General features: G+C 39.3%; 1 protein-coding gene across 5 annotated transcripts in view; it reads right to left on the minus strand.

Moving 5' to 3' along the window:
* Positions 1–17,338, minus strand: part of LOC135100445 (uncharacterized) — a 73,634-nt gene that overhangs the window by 30,713 nt on the left and 25,583 nt on the right. For all 5 annotated transcript variants that reach the window (XM_064003338.1, XM_064003340.1, XM_064003339.1 and 2 more), the window contains 2 exons: positions 13,507–13,609; positions 13,249–13,365 (listed from right to left, as the gene is read on the minus strand). In XM_064003338.1, the coding sequence (XP_063859408.1) occupies positions 13,249–13,365; positions 13,507–13,609 (220 nt within the window). The remainder of the gene's footprint in view (positions 1–13,248; positions 13,366–13,506; positions 13,610–17,338) is intronic.

Below are 17,338 nucleotides of genomic sequence, written 5' to 3' on the forward strand. Positions count from 1 at the left end.
AGAGTGTAGCTCACAATTAGTCTCAGCGCTGCACAATATAATTAGCACCACCCTGGTAAAAGGTAGAGTGCCCATAGATTGGAAACGGGCGGATATTACCCTAATTCACAAGACTGGAAGTAAAGAATATCCATTAAATTATAGACCTGTATCGCTCACAAGTGTGGTGGCAAAGATTTGTGAAAAGATTATCAAGAACAGATGGGTGAAATACCCAGAAGACAACAAGGTGATAACAGAGAAACAGTTTGGCTTCAGAAAAGGAAGATCTTGTGTTACAAATTTGATAAGTTTCTACTCAAGAGTAATTGATATAGTGCAAGAGAGAGATGGATGGGCCGACTGTATATACTTAGATCTGAGAAAAGCATTTGATAAAGTTCCACACAGAAGACTAATATGGAAATTGGAAAAAATTGGAGGACTCGGTGGATCACTGTGTAAGTGGGTGACTGACTTTTGACAAACAAAGAAATGAGGACAGTAACTAAAGGCAGCAGGTCGAACTGGAGAACGGTAATAAGTGGAGTCCCACAAGGTTCAGTACTTGCACTTATTATGTTCACAGTTTATGTAAATGATATGACAGAAGGTGTAGAAAGTTACATGAACCTTTTCACTGATGACAATAAGATTATGAGGAAAGTACAGTAAAATCCCTCTCATCCGGCATTCAAGTATCCGGCAGCTTCAAGTATCCGGCACATTTTTCCCCGAGCCTTAAAATCAATAAAAAATCAAAGTATACTCATAAAATCGATTAAAATTCCCATGTGAGGCATACTTTGTCCCCTCGCCACCAGAGCGCACTGCTTCGCGCCACCCGCGGCCCACTGCACTGTGTTTACTCAGTGACTCAGTCCCGCATGTGCACTGTTTATCGCCTGATGCCTTCATCATGCCTAAAGTTGTAGAAAAGAGGAAGCGTGTTGTGCTTACACTTAAGCAGAAGGTAGACATTTGTCGACGATTAGAGAGAGGTGAAAGCAGACAGCAACTAATGGCGGAATATGGTATGGGCTCATCAACTATTTATGACATTAAATTCCAAATGAAAAAGTTGCGGGATTACATGAAAGCCACCGACACCCCAAAGGCAGCGGAAAATCGTCACACACTGCAGTATCATCGCGGTGAAATGATGGACAAAGTGTTATATGAGTGGTTCAGCTTGAAAAGATCAGAAGGAGTCACAATTACAATCACAATGTGTGTTGGTGAGTGTGAGGTGGCAGTGCGGGTGGCGACGTGCGGCACGGCAATCCGCTGATCTTTGTTATGGTAAGATGTGTGAGTGTAGGGTGGTGATTGTGGACATAATTTCACTTCTATTCAAGTATCCGGCAACTTCAAGTATCCGACATGTCGGCGGTCCCGTTGATGCCGGATAAGAGGGATTTTACTGTAACAAATGAAGAAGACTGCAATGCTTTAAATCAGGACTTAATTAAGATTGATGAATGGTCATTGAGGTGGAACATGGAGTTTAATGCTAAAAAATGTAGTGTGATGGGGTTTGGAAAAAGTGTGAGAAGACCAGTTGGCAACTATTACTTAGGGAATGAGGAAAGCTCTATAAGATCAGAAGAAAAGACCTAGGAGTAATTATTACTGATAATTTATCATTTGGAAAGCACATAAACAAAATTATAGGAGAAACATATAATCTGCTGAGAAACATCAAGATAGCATTCTCCTATATTGATGAAGATATAATAAAAAAAAACTGATAACAACGATGATATGTCCAAGATTGGAGTATGCAGCATTAATGTGGTCACCAAATTTGAAAAAGGATACAAGAAAGTTAGAAAGAATCCAGAGAGCTGCAACCAAAATCCCTGCAAGCTTAAGAGAGTATAGTTATGAGGAAAGGTTGAAGAGATTGGGCCTGACTACACTAGAAAAAAGGAGGGAAAGAGGTGATTTGATAGCAATATATAAAATATTGGAAGGAATAGAAAAGTTGGACAGAGACCTCTTGATACCAGATACAAGAGACACAAGAGGACATGGAAGGAAACTGAAAAGGAGTGTTTGCAGAAGAGACATCAAGAAACATAGCTTTCCCCACAGCAGTATAACAGTGTGGAATGAACTTAAGGATGAGACTATGTGTGCAAAGACAATTCATAAATTTAAAGAAAATCTAGATAAAAGTCGATGTGGAGACGGGACAGCACGAGCCTAGTGTGGCTCTTGTCCTGTATTTCACAACTAGGTAAATACAACTAAGTAAATACACACACACACAAAGCTGCCAAGTCAAAACACAGTCACAGTGACTTGGTGGTTGGCAATGGGTAAAGAGCACTATGAGCTGTTCCATTTTTAGAACAGTGGTGTGTTGACTGAATTAAACAGTGCAGCAGCCAAATGAGTGTTCATATGAAAATTTGTGGAAAGCCAGTGGCCAATTTGTTTACAACTGATGATGATGAAAATTTTTTTTCAGGTTCAGCTCTGAAGATAAAACACTTGTGGATAAAATTTCATATAGAAGAGGTTTAATGCTGGAGAATATGTTGGATGTTATGAACAAAAGGCTGAAGGAACTGGAACTGAAGAACAGTGCTGTGATAGTGGAAAACCGATATTTACAGAAGTGTGCCAAATTGGAAAAAAAATGTTGTGACCTGTAAGCAAAGATGGGAGATAATAAGGAAAAAATTAAAGTAAATCAGGAGACAGACAGGGTTCTGCATGAAAACAAGGCTGAGCTTGGAAAGGCTCATGAATTAAAATAAAATGTCTTGAATTCAAGAAGATCATGGAAGAACAAGCAAAAGATGAAGCAGTAGTCAAAACTGTGCTTAAAGTAATTAAGGAGGGCCTTATAAGGGACACAGTTGAAAGGAAAAAAGTGTCTAATTGCTTTTGACTTAAAGGAGAGAGTGACACCAAAGAAGCAGGAGAGGCAGAAAAGGAAAGGGAGACTGCTATGAAATTAATTGGAGAGATGTAAGAGGAGGGAAGCAAGTGGGATGAAGAAACTGAAGAGGTGCATAAAACTGGTAAATATGTGGAAGGAGGGCACTGCCCATTAATGATAAGATAATAGGAGTTAAGTGGGAAACTGTGGCAGAAGTGTTGATCAGGACATGGAAACTGGGAGGATAGGATCTATGCAAGAATATCTGGTGAAAAGACATGAATGAACAAGACAGAGCTAAGATATAGAAACTGCTAAAAAAAAAAAAAAAAAAAAGTTACCGGAATAGAGACAGAGAAGGAGTTTTACTAAGGGAGAGTCACAGACGTGAAAATATGAAAGTGGTATGTGAGGTGGCAAAGAGAGGAAGCGAGAACTAAAATTGTTATACACAAATGTGAATGGGGTGACATCTACACTACTAAAGTTAAATGATTTGTTACTATATGTAAAGTGTATGTACCTCATGTCATTATTCCTCGGCATTCATAAGTGAAATGTTCAATAGTTTTCTATTTGCATGAAAACCTGTAATGTGTGTAAGTATCAGTATTCAATGCTATATTAAGCACCAAAGCCGATGCTCACTTGTTAGTAGAGTGTGGTTAACCCACTGGTCGCCTGCGGGCGTCACTAACGGCCAAGTCGCGCTCAGACAAAGACGGGCAGGATGGTGACCGAGGTAAATACTTTAATTTTGTGGTAAAAACTGACTGTCATAGTGCCAAGTTGATTGCATGTATTGTTAATGAATATTGTAATATGTTGAAAGTGTTTAATATCAGTGTATAATGTTATTTTGTAAGAAATTGAGACCGAGAACTTGTTTGCAGTTCTTATGGTCATGCCTACCTCATCAATAAACATCAGAGAGAGAACTGCCTTTCCTCAACCCTACGATGATGTGTGTGATCAGTAAAACAGATCACCTGAGAGCCAATTCATGCCCAGCTGGTGCGGCTACAGTAAGAACTTGACCCACAAGCAAGAAATTGGCTCCATGTGAAACCGTAGCAAGAGTGAGTCACAGGATGAGGGGACGCTGATGTAAGCCTATAGGTTGATCTCTGAGGCCCCGGGGTCAGCTCTACCCTTGACGACAACCACTCCCTTCTACCCACTGTGCCTCGCCACCATTTTGTAGAACCCATGGTCACAGGCAAGAAAGTATAATAGTATGTATGTGCACTGAATTGAGTAGCCTAAGTGAACAAAAATTACCCACAATTAGCTAGTATTAGAGTGGTAATTTTAATTTCTCTTTCAGTGTCTCAGTATTGACACAATTAAGTTGTTAGATATGTCTGATACTGAGGAAATTAATGCTGTAGATGGCCTTAGGGAAGGTGAGGATGAGCAAGTGGACAAGGGTCAAGCTTGTAATGAAGAAATTAGTGTCAGGGAGCGAATGCTGACTGACAAAGGAAGAGAATATCATCAGTGTAACCAAGGGAAGAGCAGAGTCCTGTAAGCGTAAATGGAGCAGTGTTAGCAGCAAAATTAAGAAAGGACTAAAAATTGTAATTAGCCCCTTTGAATCAGAGCCCATGTCAAGTGAAGTAATAGAGGTATTTCATCAGTATTATGTGGAATACACAAAACTGGTGGAACTAGAGCCAAAAAAGTCAGAGGAGTTAAATGAAGAGCTGGAACACAACCAACGAGTTCATCATGAAATATTAGAAAGTATAGCATGTAAAAGAAAAGAGTTAAAGAATGACAAAGGATCAATTTGTTCTAGCAAACAGTCTAGACATTCTAGAGTGTCATCTACTTCATCACGTTCATCAGCACAAAGAAAGCAAGAAGCAGCAGCAAAGGTAGCCAGACTTAGAAAGGAAATGGAATATCAAGATAGTTTAGAAAAGGCAGAAGTCAGGTTAGCTAAGACAAAGGCAGAGGCAGAAGTTATGTTAGCTAAAACAAGAGAAGAGGCAGAAGTTAAGTTAGCTAGAGACCAGGCAATGTTCACAAAGAAAAACAAAGAGAGAGATTTAGCAGTCGCTAGTGTAGAACTTAATGCTCTTAGCTTAGTTGAAGAAGTAAAAATGCTTCTAGGTAATGATGAAAGTGTAGAGAAGCAAAGTTATCTTCAACATTACATAGAGTCACAAAATGAAATGAAAGCACAAGCAATTGCAAATCAACAAAGTGACAATGCCATGCCTCACAAATATGTTACATTCCATGACCCACAGGAACCTTCTTCTTGTAATAGAGATAATGAGTTGATGACAAATGAAGTACAGTAAAATTCCTCTTATCTGGCATCAACGGGACTGCCGACATGCCGGATACTTAAATATTGCCGGATACTTGAATAGAAGTGAAATTATGTCCACAATCACCACTCTACACTCACGCATCTTACCATAACAAAGATCAGCTGATCTGATCAGCTGCTTAAGTGCAAGCACAACACACTTCCTCTTTTCTACAACTTTAGGCATGATGAAGGCGTCAGGCAATAAACAGTGCACACGCAGGACTGAGTCACTGAGTAAACACAGTGCAGTGGGCTGCGGATGGCGCAAAGCAGTGCGCTCTGGTGGCGAAAGGACAAAGTGTGCCTCGCGTGGGAATTTTAATCGATTTTATGAGTACACATTGATTTTTTATTGATTTTAAGGCTCGGGGAAAAATGTGCCAGATACTTGAAGCTGCCGGATACTCGAATGCTGGATAAGAGGGATTTTACTGTAGATGGACAAATATTTAGTGAACCTCAGGCAATAAATCTCAACCCTACAGCTCAAAGTCTTGTACCAAGCTCTCGTAGACACACTCATAATGTCAACATGCCTAATAATGTGAGACAGAATCATCAATCCTTTTCCCATCCTGGTGGAACCTTTGCAATCAACATACCTGATCCCAAGTGGAGCCTCCCTCCAATAGAACCTAACACTTTTGATGGAGAAGCCATGGAATTTCCAAGTTGGTTGAAAAACTTTGAAACTTATGTAGAATCTAGAACTTCTATTAGTAGAGAGAGAGACTTGCCTACTTAGGTATACAACTGGTGAGGCAAAGGATGCCATTTAAATGTTAATGCATTTTAACTCCGATGCTGACTATGTGCAAGCAAAGAAAATTCTTAGGGATAGGTTTGGAAACAAAAGTATCATAGCTGATGCTTACACAAAAAAGTTAATGAATTGGCTACCAATCTCTCCGCATAATGGTCCAGCATTAACAGCATTCTCAGATTTTTTGAAGTGCTGTTTAGCTGCAATGAAACACACTTCTCATTTGTCATTTCTGAATGACCCGAGAGAGCAGAGAAAGGTGCTAGCAAAACTCCCTGAACATATTGTTTATGACTGGAGAAAGCAAGTAATGATATATCTTGATACTAACAGTAATAACAACACTCCTAGTAGTGATGAAGAGCACTACCCACCCTTTGAAATGTTATGTGAATTTGTCCAGAAAGAAGCAAAAGGAGCAAGCAATCCCTTTGTTTCCTGGGATTCAGTAAATAGGGAAGTAAACGATTGGATTAAAACACAAAGACAACCCTTGGAAACCAAGGGAATCAAACATCATGACAAAGAATAGAGGGAGTAGAACTTTCATGGCTAAAGCAATTGAGGAAAAACAATGTGGTCAAAGTAAAGTAAGTGTACAAGCCAACAAACAGTATCCTAAGGAGCAGGAAAGGAAAGGACGATTCTGTCACTACTGTACAAAGGATCATGATTTAGATGATTGCAAGGAATTTGCCAAAGTTGATGGCAATACTAGGTACAAAGTTGCTAAAGAAAAATGATTATGTACAGGGTGTTTAAAAATGGGTCACAAGGGAAAGGATTGTAGAAGAAGGAAAGTTTGTAAAGTATGTCAGAGATACCATCCCACAGTTCTTCACAATGATGACATGACAAGAACTGAGAGCCAAAGGGTGCCAGCACAAGCAACTTAGCCTAAAGATGATAAACCCACAGTAGTAGCAAATAAGGTCAGACAGAATCAGTGACACATGACATGCACACCATGATAGTTTCTGTATGGTTACATCATATTAGTAATGAAGAGAATAAAGTTTTAGTGTATGTCCTGCTGGATGAGCAGTCTGATGCTTCATTCATCAAGGAAAGCACTCTGAATAAAGTGGGAGTTAGTGGGCCATCAGTGTCACTTAATATCCACACAATAAGTGGAAAACAAATCACTGACTCTACCAAAATTCATGGACTTAAAGTGAGAGGTTATAATGAGGAAGTGGAAATACTAATCCCTTCAGCATATTCAACAGAAAACATTTCAGCTGGACGGAGTCAGATACCAAGGCCCGAGACTGCTTGTGACTGGCCCCACTTAAAGGCAATCTCTGACAAACTAATGAAATATGACCCAAATGTTGACATAGGACTCCTCATTGGTCTTGATTGTGTAGAAGCCATTATGGCAGAAGAGCAAATAGCAGGTGATAGCAAGAAGCATCTCTATGCTCGTAGGACAGACCTAGGTTGGGGGATCATTGGTAGAATCTCACCCCATTCAAATCCATTGGAGGATACAGTGGTAGTCCACAGAAGAGTGACACAAGAAGTAGAAATCAATGAAGAAAAGAGGGTTAATTTCTTAGTGGTTCCTACTAAAACCAAAGAGATGATTAATCTTTCTCAAGTGAGAGATATGTTTGTGACTTGACTTCAGTGATAGAAAGTCAGCTGACACTCCATTATCATATGAAGATAAAAGGTTTATGGGTAAGATGAAAGAAGGAGTACATCAGCTGAAGGATGGCCATTATGAGTTGCCCCTTCCTCTTAAAGATGATAATGTCAAGCTTCCAAACAACAAACTATTAGCAGAGCAGAGACTCAATAAGTTAAGAGCTAAACTTGAGAAGGATGATCAACACAAAGGTGATTACAAAGTGTTTATGGATGATATGATTACAAAAGGTTATGCAGAGGTAGTACCGACAAAGGATTTAGTTAGGAATGATGGTAAGGTCTGGTACATTCCACATCATGGAGTCTATCATCTGAGAAAGCCAAAGAAGTTGAGAGTTATCTTTGACTGTAGTGCAAACTACAGGAACCAGTCACTAAACAGTCACCTGTTACAAGGCCCAGACCTTACCAACAAACTTACTGGAGTGTTGTGTAGGTTTAGGCAAGAAAGCATTGCACTTGTATGTGATATAGAAGCAATGTACCATCAAGTGAAGGTCAACCCAGAACACAGAGACATGTTAAGATTCCTTTGGTGGGGAAATGGTGACCTTAATAATGAGATAGCAGAATACAGGATGACAGCTCACCTGTTTGGAGCTACATCATCTCCAAGTGTAGCCAACTTTGCACTTAAGAAAGCTGCAGATGACTAAGGGTGTGGATCTGATGCAACCAAGTTTGTAAGAAACAACTTTTATGTTGATGATGGTTTGAAGTCAGTAGCTACAATGGATGAAGCTGTCACTCTTATTCAGCAGAGCAAAGAATTATGTTACAAGGAAGGTTTTAACCTTCACAAGTTCTTGTCAAACAACAAAGATGTATTAGCTGCAATTTCTCCTCATGAGAGAGCAGATGGAATTAAAAGTTTGGATTTTAGTAAGAATGAAGACTATAGAAAGAACTTTGGGAGTTGAGTGGTGCATAGAATCTGACACATTTCAATTTAGAATAAAGCTGAAAGACAAGCCACTCACCAGGAGAGGCATTCTGTCAACAGTGAGCTCTGTATATGATCCATTAGGTCTAGTGTCACCTCTCATACTGACTGGAAAGCAAATTTTACAAGAATTATGTAAGAATGCAGTTCAGTGGGATGATGAGGTGCCAGATTATGTCAAACCTAAATGGGTAAAATGGAAGGATGAGCTGCACAAACTAGATCAGCTAAAAGCACCTAGATGTTACAAACCTGATGACTTTGGGGAAGTAGAAAAGGTTGAACTCCATCACTTTTCAGATGCCTGTCAAGAGGGATATGGCCAGTGCTCATATATTAGATTAATTGGCAAGACTGGCCGAATTCATCATGCATTAGTAATGGCAAAGTCACGTGTCACACCTCTAAAAACCATGACAATTCCCAGACTAGAACTAGCAGCAGCAGTGATGTCAGAATCCATAAACTCTTGAAGGGAGAACTTGAGTATAATAATGTGGAAGAAATAAGTGGACAACACCAAAGAGGAATCTCAGTGTAAATGACATAGTTATCATCAAGGATCAGAATGTAGCAAGGAACCAGTGGAAACTGGGAAGAGTAACAGAAGTATCTCCTGATCATGATGGCCTAGTAAGAAAGGTTAAGGTCCTGGTGTCAGACTGTAATCTCGACAACCAGGGAAGATGCATAAAGGCAAACAGGACCATCATAGAGAGGCCAATATATAGTCTAGTATTGCTGTTAGAAGGCAATGCATAATAATAGACCGGAGCATCCCCGCCAAGGAGCCAGTGTAACAAAACGTATTATGTGCTAATCTCAGTTTTAAAGTACATACTAATGTTAATTAAGGTAAGTTGTTACACAATTTAGGTGAGCCATGTTACTGTATGTAAAGCGTATGTACCTCACGTCATTAGTCCTCAGCATTCATAAGTGAAATGTTCAATAGTTTTCTATTTGCATGAAAACCTGTAATGTGTGTAAGTATCAGTATTCAATGCTATATTAAGCACCAAAGCCGATGCTCACTTGTTAGTAAGGTGTGGTTAACCCACTGGTCACCTGCAGGCACTCACGGTCAAGTCGCGCTCAGACAAAGACAGGCAGGATGGTGACCGAGGTAAATACTTTAATTTTATAGTAAAAACTGATTGTCATAGTGCCAAGTTGATTGCATGTATTGTTAATGAATATTGTAATATGTTGAAAGTGTTTAATATCAGTGTATAATGTTATTTTGTAAGAAATTAAGACTGAGAACTTGTTCGCAGTTCTTACGGTCATGCCTACCTCATCAATAAATGTCAGAGAGAGAACTGCCTTTCCTCAACCCTACGATGATGGGTGTGATCAGTAAAACAGATCACCTGAGAGCCAATTGATGCCCAGCTGGTGTGGCTACATGATTATTTGGAAGAACACAAACCATATATTATGGGGATCAGAGGCCAAATTAAGTGATACATTTGGGAATCTCAACATAAGTGGTGGAAGATACAATATATGGAAGAGAAACAGAAAAAAGTAAACAAGGTAGTGGAGTAATGTTGTTAGTGAAAAACTTAGTGGTTGATTAGGTGACATATAGTGAAGGCAGCACAGAGGTGTTGAGGGTAGGAATAAAGAGGAGAAGAGGAGGGAGGAGAGACTATACAGTGGTATATGTTCACTAAAAAAATGAAATCATGGAATACTGTGGATTATGAAAAAATGTTAACGGATACAAGTGAACATATACAGGGGATCCTCGACTTAATTGGAATTCCGTTCCTATGGCATGATGTAACATGATTTTCACTGTAAGTTGGAACTCATAAGTACCAATGTCACTCACCTACACAAACACAGTGGTAAAATCATAATCTAGGACATAAAAACACTGTACAGAGAAAAGGCAACACAAATGAAAGAAAGCAAATGTAGCACAATCCAATATGGCATATGACCGGTGAATGTAAACAAAGCTGATGTATTCGTCCGCTCTGCTCATCAACTTGTTCCTGCACGAAATTTGTTTTAACATCACAAACACCGTACATCAGAATGATGGAACAAGACTTTCTTAATAAATTTATAGGAGATGGCGATGTAACCATGAAATGCTGTAGATCAAGGATGTCATAAACTGAGGACCACCTGTAGAAAGCCTGATTGCAAACTGTGACAGTTTAGTCCTGATGGGGAATTTCAACTGTAAGGTGTGCTGGAAGGACTGGTCAATGGAAGGAAATTAATTGTCTTGGAAAACCAGGTTGCTGAAATTAGCAATGGAAAATATTCTAACACAGTGGGTGGAGGAAAATACCAGGTTCAGAACAAATGAGGAACCCTCAAGATTGGATTTATTGTTCACAAAAGAACCAGAAATTATTGAAGACCTCAACTGCAGGACTCCGATAGGGAAGAGCGACCTCATTCTACTCAAGTTTGGGATGAAAGAGAAAATGGAAGAAGAAAGGAGACTATAGAAAATGCAGGCAAAATTATAGTAAAACAAATTTCACCAAATTCAGGAAATACTTTAAGGAGATTGACCAGAGTAAATTTGATGAAGCAAAGGGAGAGGAAGAAAAATGGAATAGTATGCTTGAGATATATAACAGAGGAATTGAGAGGTACACCAGGTATTCGATACATGCGAATTCTATCATATGCAACTAACCTATATGTGCCACGTATTCTCAATATGGGAGAAAAATTCCCTATTATGAGAGAAGCAGCGGTGGTGTGACTGATATGGTGAGGCAGGATGGTTGACTTGTACTGGAGGGCAGTGGGTGCAAGTGTTTTCCCATGCTTCCCTCTCACCACACATGGGCCATAATTTCTAATTTTTTGTTTGTTTACAATGTCTTTTCATATTATATTTTACAATTTATCTTTACTAATGTGTTTTACTGTTGCTTTAGTGCTTTATTTTTGTGAAATGGTGCCAGAATAAATATTTAGAGGATTCGTGGAACATAACCCCCTATAATTAATTGGATGATAGCTTCAATATCTGCAAATTCTTATTATGCCAGCTTTCCACAGAATGTAACCCTCACATATAATGAATACCTCATTTATGTGCCAAAGACATCTGCAAAGGGACTTAAAATAAATTACTGGTTTAACAGAAGATGTGATAAGGTAAAAATAGAAAGAGAAAGGGCATGGAATAGGTGGAAAAGAAACAAAAGAAGTGACAAATGGAAGGAATATATGGAAGAGAGGAATAAATATGTACTAATATGCAGGGAGGAGAAAAGAAATTATGAACAGGACATCAGAAAAAAATTGTAGGCCAACCTGACCAACCAAAACCATTTTAACAATTGTGAAAGGAAAGTTAGAGAATAAAGTATAAAAAAAAAAAAAAAAAAAAAAAAAAAAAATATATATATATATATATATATATATATATATATATATATATATATATATATATATATATATATATATATATATATATATATATATATATATATATATATATATATATATATATATATATATATATATATATATATATATATATATATAAGTTGATGGAGTGGTGTATGAAGAGGCAGGAAGGATGGCTGAAGTGATGAATAACTGTTTCCAGAAGGTTTTTACAAGAGAGAGAGTGGTTTTCAGGAGCAGGAGGAGGTGGAGATGGTTAGTGTAGGGTTTAGTGAAATAAATGTTACAGTGCAGGAGGTGAAGATAATAGAGGACCAAGGTATAAGGAAAGCAACAAGCCCAGATGGAGTATCAAATTGTAGAATAACAACAACAGAATCCACAAGAGATTGACTTGAAAAATCAAACATAATGAAGGAGTGAAGGATGGTTTCCTAAAATGGACTGAAGACCTTCAAAGAACAAAGAGAGAGAGAGAGAGAGAGAGAGAGAGAGAGAGAGAGAGAGAGAGAGAGAGAGAGAGAGAGAGAGAGAGAGAGGTAAACAGTATTAAACAGTTTCAGTGGTTTTTGCATCAGTCATATTTGCAATATGTATAAATGATGTGCTGGAAGAGAAACCAGTTATATGAGCTTATTTGCATCTAATGCAAACCTATCAAGGAAAGTGGAAAATTATGAAGACTTTGAAATGCTACTAGAGGATCCAGATAGGATTTGAGAAAGGAATTCTAGATGGCAAATGATATTACTTAGAAAGTGGAAAAAATATGAAATCTGGTAAAAGCAAAAGATACATGCATGATTACAAAAAATGAGAAATTAAATTATCAGCAAAGTTATATAAGAAAATGACCTACAAGTAATATTTTCAAATAGCTTATTACCAGAGAAACATATAAACAAAATAACAGCAGAACTTCTCATGTTCTCAAGCTATTATGGAACATAAAAAAGGTATTTACATTAAGCTTTCATCTTATCTCATCCTTTTTCCTCTTGTCTTGGCCTGAGTTCAAGTCCCAAGAATGGTGAGGCATATGGGCAAGCCTCTTTATGAGCAACCCTTTTCACCAAACAACATGTAAGTATGGGAAATAAACTGAAGGGTTGTGATCTCACTATGCCATTGTATGAAGTGTGAGTGTTTCAGTCTTACCCAAACAACTCTGAGCTCTTTTTGTAAGGAAATGGTCGGCTGTCATAAGATCAGATGATCATAGGTGAATAACACACAAACACACACACATACACTTGAATCACATATACTCCCTAAAGAAAAATGTAAAAACTAACCTTAACTTGGCAAGTGTCACCACTGCCATCAGTAAGAGTGAAGTTCAGCTTGTCCACATAGGACATGATAGGAGTGGTGTGAAGGCCTCGAATTGTGTCTCCTTCCTCACCAAGGTACTGCAAGAAAGTCTTATGAGCTAAAAGAAACCAGATTAATTTCCTAAAGATGGGCTGCAGAAAACACACACAGGTGCATTTTTTCCCATCTCAAGTCATGCATATCAAGCCACTGAGATAAGATTACAAAACTACTGATACCTCATATCTGCACTGTTGCTTTGCAGAACATTGATCACTGCTCCAAAGTTTCATTTGATGGATAAGGCGGTTTTTCACTGTGTTGCAATCCTTGCCAAATACCCTAAAATTAAGAAAAAGAGAGAGAAAGAGATAAAACTGAATCATAAACACAGAAACAGGTAATAGTCTGAGAAAACTCAATAAGTGGAAAATAATTCATAAAGCTCTATGTTCAAGGAACAAAATATATCTAATGTATAATACACCTTGTCTTCAATATACATTGTGTAACTAAATCTTTCTTTCAAAATATATATACCACTGATTTAACAATCCTTTTAGAAATAATATTAAAAGATGGAACATAAAACTCCCATGATTGTTGAACTGGTCTCCTGGGGAGCTGAAGACAGTTTTTTGTGCGGCATGTTCTCATTTGCATTGTTTACACATCACTAAGAGATGAAGATCCCTTAATTTTACAAAATTTTTAGCTTTTCTGTGACATTTTATCCACAATCACAGGAGGAGGCAGTAGACACCTGCTGAAATGATAATTACTCCCAGTGAGGTCTAAAGCACCGTTCAGGGGGTGCTGTGAACTTATCATTAAACCCAGCTGTGACCTCACTGAACGTTTCCCTTTGTGTCTCACAACACAAGGGGGCAGTCACAGCCTGCCCTCTAAAGACAACTCTCTTCCTCCACACAAAACTACAAACACCTAATAACACACAAACCCTTCACTCAAAAATTTTAAAATCATCATGGCGACTCCTACACCAGCCTCGGAGTCGCCATCTGGGGAAGGGACCATAAATGTCCCCAGGTTGGACTGCTTTCTGTCGACGACCCTAAGTGTCTTGACACCCCCCTCAACTTTTTCTTCATTAACTTCTGCAACATTCGCGGTCTAAGATCTAATTTTCAATCTGTAGAACACCACCTCTCCTCTTCTAAACCTCATCTTCTTTTCCTCACTGAAATTCAGGTGTCTGAGGCAACTGACAGTAGCCCCTTTTCTGTTCCCTCCTACTTTCTCTATCCTCATTTTCGATCCAAAGCTGGATGCTGCGTTTATGTGCGCAATGACTTAACCTGCTCTCGTGCCCACGCTCTTGAATCTTCCGAGTTTTCCACCATCTGGCTACGACTACAGAGTCACTCTCATACTAAATTTATCTGTGCTGTATACCTCTCACCTAACTCCTCTGACTATAAGAAATTCTTTGACTACTTAACTTCCGAAGTGGAGCACATTCTGACCCTCTTCCCTTTTCCAGAGATCTCTATTCTTGGAGACTTCAATGTTCACCACCAGCTTTGGCTTTCCTCTCCCTTCACTGACCATCCTGGTGAACTAGCCTACAACTTTGCTATCCTCCATGACCTAGAGCAATTGGTGCAACAACCTACTCGTATTCCTGACCGTCTTGGAGATACGCCCAACATTCTTGACCTTTTCCTGACCTCTAATCCTTCTGCTTATGCTGTCACCCTTTCTTCTCCGTTGGGCTCCTCCGATCACAATCTCATGTCTTTATCTTGTCCTATCGCTCCAATCCCTCCCCTAAGCGAAGGTGCCTCTGGTGTTTTGCCTCTGCTAGTTGGGGGAACCTGAGGAGGTATTTTGTTGATTTTCCTTGGAATGACTACTGCTTCCATGTCAGAGACCCGTCTTTGTGTGCTGAGCGCATAACAGAGGTGATAGTGTCTGGCATGGAGGCATACATTTCTCACTCTTTTTCTCGTCCTAAACCTTCTAAACCTTGGTTTAACACAGCTTGTTCTTGTGCTATACGTGATAAAGAGGTGGCCCACAAAATGTACTTAAGCCTTCCATCACCACAATCTCATGCACTTTATATTTCTGCCCGGAACCATGCCATGTCTGTTCTCCAACTAGCCAAAAACTCCTTCATTAACAGAAAATGTCAAAACCTTTCAAGATCTAACTCCCCTCATGATTTCTGGCATCTAGCCAAAAATATCTCCAATAACTTTGCTTCTTCTTCTTTCCCTCCTCTATTTCAACCAGATGGCACCACTGCTATCACATCTATTTCTAAAGCTGAACTCTTTGCTCAAACCTTTGGTAAAAACTCTACCTTGGACGATTCTGGGCTTGTTCCTCCCTCTCCTCCACCCTCTGACTACTTCATGCCACGTATTAAAATTCTTCGCAATGATGTTTTCCATGCCCTCGCTGGCCTAAACCCTCGGAAGGCTTATGGACCTGATGGGGTCCCTCCTATTGTTCTCCGAAACTGTGTCTCCGTGCTTGCACCTTGCCTAGTCAAACTCTTTCAGCTCTGTCTGTCAACATCTACCTTTCCTTTTTGCTGGAAGTTTGCCTACATTCAACCTGTTCCTAAAAAGGGTGACTGTTCTAATCCCTCAAACTACCGTCCTATTGCTTTAATTTCCTGCCTATCTAAAGTTTTTTAATCTATCCTCAACAGGAAGATTCTTAAACATCTATCACTTCACAATCTTCTATCTGATCGCCAGTATGGGTTCTGTCAAGTCCGCTCTACTGGTGATCTTCTGGCTTTCCTTACTGATTCTTTATCATCCTCTTTTAGAGATTTTGGTGAAACTTTTGCTGTTGCTTTGGACATATCAAAAGCTTTTGATAGAGTCTGGCACAAAGCTTTGATTTCCAAACTACCCTCCTATGGTTTCTATCCTTCTCTCTGTAACTTCATCTCAAGTTTCCTTTCTGACCGTTCTATTGCTGCTGTGGTAAACGGTCACTGTTCTTCTCCTAAATCTATTAACAGTGGTGTTCCTCAGGGTTCTGTCCTGTCACCCACTCTCTTCTTATTATTCATTAATGATCTTCTAAACCAAACCTCTTGTCCTATCCACTCCTACGCTGATGATACCACCCTGAACTTTTCCACGTCTTTTCATACACGTCCAACCCTTCAGGAGGTAAACATATCACGCAGGGAAGCCACAGAACGCTTGACTTCTGATCTTTCTAAAATTTTTGATTGGGGCAGAGCAAACTTGGTATTGTTCAATGCCTCAAAAACTCAATTCCTCCATCTATCAACTCGACACAACCTTCCAGACAACTATCCCCTCTTCTTCAATGACACTCAACTGTCCCCCTCTTCTACACTGAACATCCTCGGTCTGTCCTTTACTTATAATCTGAACTGGAAACTTCACATCTCATCTCTAGCTAAAACAGCTTCTATGAAGTTAGGCGTTCTGAGACGTCTCTGCCAGTTTTTCTCACCCCCCAGCTGCTAACTCTGTACAAGGGCCTTATCTATCCATGTATGGAGTATGCTTCACATGTCTGTGGGGATTCCACTCATACTGCTCTTCTAGACAGGGTGGAATCAAAAGCTTTTCGTCTTATCAACTCCTCTCCTCTAACTGACTGTCTTCAGCCTCTCTCTCACCGGCGCAATGTTGCATATCTAGCTGTCTTCTACCGTTATTTTCATGCTAACTGCTCTTCTGATCTTGCTAACTGCATGCCTCCCCTCCTTCCGCGGCCTCGCTGCACAAGACTTTCTTCTTTCTCTCACCCCTATTCTGTCCACCTCTCTAACGCAAGAGTTAACCAGTATTCTCAATCATTCATCCCTTTCTCTGGTAAACTCTGGAACTCCCTGCCTGCTTCTGTATTTCCACCTTCCTATGACTTGAATTCCTTCAAGAGGGAGGTTTCAAGACACTTATTCATCAATTTTTGACCACTGCTTTGACCCTTTTATGGGACTGGCATTTCAGTGGGCATATTTTTTTTATTGGATTTTTGTTGCCCTTGGCCAGTGTCCTTCCTACATAAAAAAAAAAAAACTTTATAACACTACTCATAGAAATCACT

The sequence above is a fragment of the Scylla paramamosain genome, chromosome 5, assembly GCF_035594125.1.
Source record: "Scylla paramamosain isolate STU-SP2022 chromosome 5, ASM3559412v1, whole genome shotgun sequence".
NCBI lineage: Eukaryota > Metazoa > Arthropoda > Malacostraca > Decapoda > Portunidae > Scylla > Scylla paramamosain.